Raw genomic sequence first — 5,085 nt, 5'->3', positions numbered from 1 at the left:
GACTGGTAGCTATGACGTGCACTGACCACCAGGGGGCAGACGCTCCGACTGGTAGCTATGACAGGCACTGACCACCAGGGGGCAGACGCTCTGACTGGTAGCTATGACGTGCACTGACCACCAGGGGGCAGACGCTCCAACCGGTAGCTATGACTTACACTGACCACCTGGGGGCAGACGCTCCGACCGGTAGCTGTGACGTGCACTGACCACCAGGGGACAGAGGCTCCGACTGGTAGCTATGATTTGCACTGACCACCAGGGGGCAGACGCTCCAACCGGTAGCTATGACTTACACTGACCACCTGGGGGCAGACGCTCCGACCGGTAGCTGTGACGTGCACTGACCACCAGGGGACAGAGGCTCCGACTGGTAGCTATGATTTGCACTGACCACCAGGGGGCAGACGCTCCAACCGGTAGCTATGACTTACACTGACCACCTGGGGGCAGACGCTCCGACCGGTAGCTGTGACGTGCACTGACCACCAGGGGACAGAGGCTCCGACTGGTAGCTATGATTTGCACTGACCACCAGGGGGCAGACGCTCCAACCGGTAGCTATGACTTACACTGACCACCTGGGGGCAGACGCTCCGACCGGTAGCTGTGACGTGCACTGACCACCAGGGGACAGAGGCTCCGACTGGTAGCTATGATTTGCACTGACCACCAGGGGGCAGACGCTCCAACCGGTAGCTATGACTTACACTGACCACCTGGGGGCAGACGCTCCGACCGGTAGCTGTGACGTGCACTGACCACCAGGGGACAGAGGCTCCGACTGGTAGCTATGATTTGCACTGACCACCAGGGGGCAGACGCTCCAACCGGTAGCTATGACTTACACTGACCACCTGGGGGCAGACGCTCCGACCGGTAGCTGTGACGTGCACTGACCACCAGGGGACAGAGGCTCCGACTGGTAGCTATGATTTGCACTGACCACCAGGGGGCAGACGCTCCAACCGGTAGCTATGACTTACACTGACCACCTGGGGGCAGACGCTCCGACCGGTAGCTGTGACGTGCACTGACCACCAGGGGACAGAGGCTCCGACTGGTAGCTATGATTTGCACTGACCACCAGGGGGCAGACGCTCTGACCGGTAGCTGTGACGTGCACTGACCACCAGGGGGCAGATGCTCCAATCAGTAGCTATGACCTTCACTGACCACCAGTGGGCAGACGCTCAACGCAGGAGCTGTTGAGCTGCGGTGAGTTGGCAGCTGCATTTCTCGGGTGACACACCCCAAACAAGAGAGGAGGGAGCCCGATTCTGGGGTGCGTCACCCGCAAACCACCCCCTCGCAATCCGGGACCCCTCGGGGGATGTCGGAGAGCCGGTTTCGGCCCGATCCCCGCAGGCCAGGCCGAGGGACCCCACCGGTGCACGAATCCGTGCACCGAGGCCTCTAGTTTATATTTAAGGAAAAGTCATAAACATAAAACAGGGCATTTTTTGGCCGTCAATGGACAGGCACGCCAACAGAACCAGGACCCCGAGCGAGACGGCCAAGCTTAACTGTTTCAGTGAGCTGTACGGAGGCGGTTCGGGGCTCTGCGACTTCGGCCAATTGGGGAAAAGGTGGTGGATTTGGCTCAGGCATCACTCCAGCCGGAGTCTCGATTTCAGGGCAACCTGTCATCTGTTAAAAAAAAAATAAAAAATAAATAACAAGATGAGATTAGCACAGACATTCATGCAAATGAACACAGCTCAACGGAAAACATGTCGTTTATTGTATTTTTTTCTCTGCCGCCAGGATGAAAGGGGGTAGATGAGGGAGAAAGTGTTATGATCACCAACATCTTCGCTTACATCCCCGTCTGGGTCTTACACCCAACACCATATCTAATGTCCTTGTATCTACATGGGGCCATGACTAACTCTTTTTAAATATATATATATATATTTTTTTTCTATTGATTTCAGAGGCAGTTACAATCCAGTCGCTTCTGGTGCAACCGTCACCACAATCAGGGTTAGGACATGCATCGTGCAGAAAGCTCCCCCATGCCCATGTACAGGGCATGCTTGTAGAAGAGAGAGAGGGAGAGAGAGAGAGAGAGAGAGAGAGAGAGAGAGAGAGAGAGAGAGAAACATCCCCTGTCAAGGGCACATGCCCGGGTTGTGGGCTCGATCCCCAGTAGGGGGCATGCAAGAGGCAGCCAATCCATGATTCTCTCTCATCATGGACGTTTCTCTCTCTCTCTTTCTCTCCCTTCCACTCTGAAACCAATAAAAAATATTCTTAAAAAATTAAATAAATAAAAATGAATGGAAAAATATCCTTGGGTCCCCAGTAGGGGGCATGCAGGAGGCAGAAGATCCATGATTCTCTCTCATCATGGACGTTTCTCTCTCTCTCTTTCTCTCCCTTCCTCTCTGAAACCAATAAAAAAATATTCCTAAAAAATTAAATAAATAAAAATGAATGGAAAAATATCCTTGGGTCCCCAGTAGGGGGCGTGCAGGAGGCAGAAGATCCATGATTCTCTCTCATCGTGGATGTTTCTATCTCTCTCACTCTCCCTTCTTCTCTCTGAAATCAATAAAAAATATTTAAGCCCTGGTTGGTGTGGCTCACTGGATAGAGCATTGGCCTGTGGACTGCAGGGTGTCAAGGGCACAGGCCTGGGTTGCAGGCTTGATCCCCAGGAGGGAGCGTGCAGGAGGCGGCCGATGCATGATTCTCTCTCATCATGGATGTTTCTCTCTCTCTCTCTCTCTCTTCCTCTCTGAAGTCAATAAAAACACATTTTTAAAGTAAAATAAAATAAGATGAAAAAAATTAAAATAAGAGATGTCCTGTGAACAACAGTAAAGACAAACAAACAATAACAATAAATAGTAACTTTCTAAAAAAAAATAAAAAGGACCCTGTCCTGGCCGATGTGGCTCAGTGGTTAGAGCATCGGCCTGCGGACTGAAGGGTCCCAGGTTCGATTCCTGGTCAAGGGCATGTGACTTGGTTGCGGGAACATCCCCAGTGGGGGGCGTGCAGGAGGCAGCTGATCGATGTTTCTCTCTCATCGATGTTTCTAACTCTCTATCTCTCTCCCTTCCTCTCTGTAAAAAATCAATAAAATATATTTAAACAAACAAACAAAACACCCCATGAACATTCCCCTCCCTCTACTGCAGTGGTTCTCAACCTCCCTAAGGCCGCGACCCCCTAATACAGTTCCTCATGTTGTGGTGACCCCCAATTTCATGGTTACCAATCGAACATCATGAAAGCACAGTGATCAATCACAAAAACAATATGTAATGATCTATGTGATTTCCGATGGTCTTGGTTGACCCCCAAAGGCGTCGCGACCCACAGGTTGAGAACCGCTGTTCTACTGCATTAAAAAAAATTTAAAAAAATTAAGTTGTGGGGGAGGGAAGGGGAAGGGAGGGGGGGAAAGAACTCAGAGTTGAAAATTCTAGGAACGGCCAGCAGGGGGCAGTGAGAGCGCATAAGTAATCCCCCAAGAGGACCTGGGGTTGAAATAATGAAATACAGGGCAGATCCCGTTAAAAGCCTCCCAACTTCGTCACTTTTACCGACCCAGCTAGGCCTTGCCTTTTGTGTTTTTTGTTTTTTTGTTGTTTTTTATTTACTTTATCTTTTTAATTTTTATTTATTATTATTTATTTTTTAGAGAGAATCACGGACCGGCTGCCTCCTGCACGCCCCCTACTGGTTGGGGATGGAGCCTGCAACCCGGGCCTGTGCCCTTGACCGGGAATCGAACCCGGGACCCTTCAGTCCAGAGGCCGATGCTCTATCCACTGAGCCAAACTGGCTAGAGCTGCAGCCAAATGTTTACTTAAAAAAAAATTTTTTTGTAACTTAATTAGCAAAGCTTTTTCTTTCTTCCTCTCTCTCTCTCTCTCCTTTCTTTCTTTCTTTCTTTCTTTCTTTCTTTCTTTCTTTCTTCTTTTCTCCCTTCCACGCCAACCCGGCTTTTAAAAATATGTTTTATTGATATTTAAAAAGAAAGGAAGGGAGAGGGAGAGAGAGAAAAACATCCATGAGGAGAGAGAATCATAGACCGGCTGCCTCCCGCACGCCCCCTACTGGTTGGGGATGGAGCCCGCAACCCGGGCATGTGCCCTTGACCGGTAATCGAACCCGGGACCTCCTGGTTCCTAGGTCGACGCTCACCACTGAGCCACACCGGCCGGGGCTGTAATTAGATATTAATAACAGGAAAGGAGCAAAGAGAAAGCCAGATGTCATAAGTAGGTCATTTTGGCAGGACGTTACAACTTGACTCTCCCCAGGGGTCCAAGAAAAGGAAGATGGACACATGCCCAGTAAAGTTGGGGTGTGGGGGGCGGAACTAGCCAAGGTGATTGCTGTCCATCACACCCGGGGACAGAGATGGGCGTGTCCACTGCAAACAAATTGAAATTTGGGATTCTTTTTTTTTAAATATAATTTATTGATTTTTTTTACAGAGAGGAAGGGAGAGGGATAGAGAGTTAGAAACATGGATGAGAGAGAAACACCAATCAGCTGCCTCCTGCACGCCCCCTACTGGGGATGTGCCCACAACCAAGGTCCATGCCCTTGACCTGGAATCGAACCCGGGACCCTTCGGTCCGCAGGCCGACGCTCTATCCACTGAGCCAAATCGGTTCCGGCAAAATTTGGGATTCTTAATGCCCTGAACCAAAACGTTAACTCTTAGTTCTCTCTCTTTTTTATTTTATTACTAGAGGCCCGGTGCACGCATTTGTGCACAGGTGGGGTCCATCGGCCTGGCTGGAGATCGAGGTCTACCAGTGGAGCTGGCCAGCCGGGGGGAGGGTCCAAGGGAGGTTCGCTGTGGGTGCGCACTGACCACCAGGGGACAGCTCCTACCTTGAGCGTCTGCCCCCTGGTGGTCGGTGCGCGTCATAGCGACTGGTCGACTGGTCATTCTGGTTGTTCAGCCCTAACGGTCTCTTAGGGTTTTCTATATGTAGATTATTTTTTAAAAAATATGTATTTTATTGATTTTTTTACAGAGAGGAAGGAAGAGGGATAGAGAGTTAGAAACATCGATGATGAGAGAGAAACATCGATCAGCTGCCTCCTGCACGC

At 50.4% G+C, this 5,085-nt stretch overlaps 1 protein-coding gene across 1 annotated transcript in view; it reads right to left on the bottom strand.

The window, feature by feature from the left end:
* Positions 1 to 5,085, bottom strand: part of GYG2 (glycogenin 2) — a 17,698-nt gene that overhangs the window by 3,047 nt on the left and 9,566 nt on the right. Inside the window, exon 6 of the mRNA XM_014538414.1 lies at positions 1,528 to 1,650. Coding sequence (XP_014393900.1) covers positions 1,528 to 1,650 — 123 coding nt within the window. The remainder of the gene's footprint in view (positions 1 to 1,527; positions 1,651 to 5,085) is intronic.

This window comes from Myotis brandtii, unplaced genomic scaffold (genome assembly GCF_000412655.1).
Source record: "Myotis brandtii unplaced genomic scaffold, ASM41265v1 scaffold1904, whole genome shotgun sequence".
In the NCBI taxonomy this organism is placed as follows: Eukaryota; Metazoa; Chordata; class Mammalia; order Chiroptera; family Vespertilionidae; genus Myotis; species Myotis brandtii.
The sequence above is the reverse complement of the archived record's forward strand: the minus strand, read 5'-3'. Positions and strand labels throughout refer to the sequence as shown.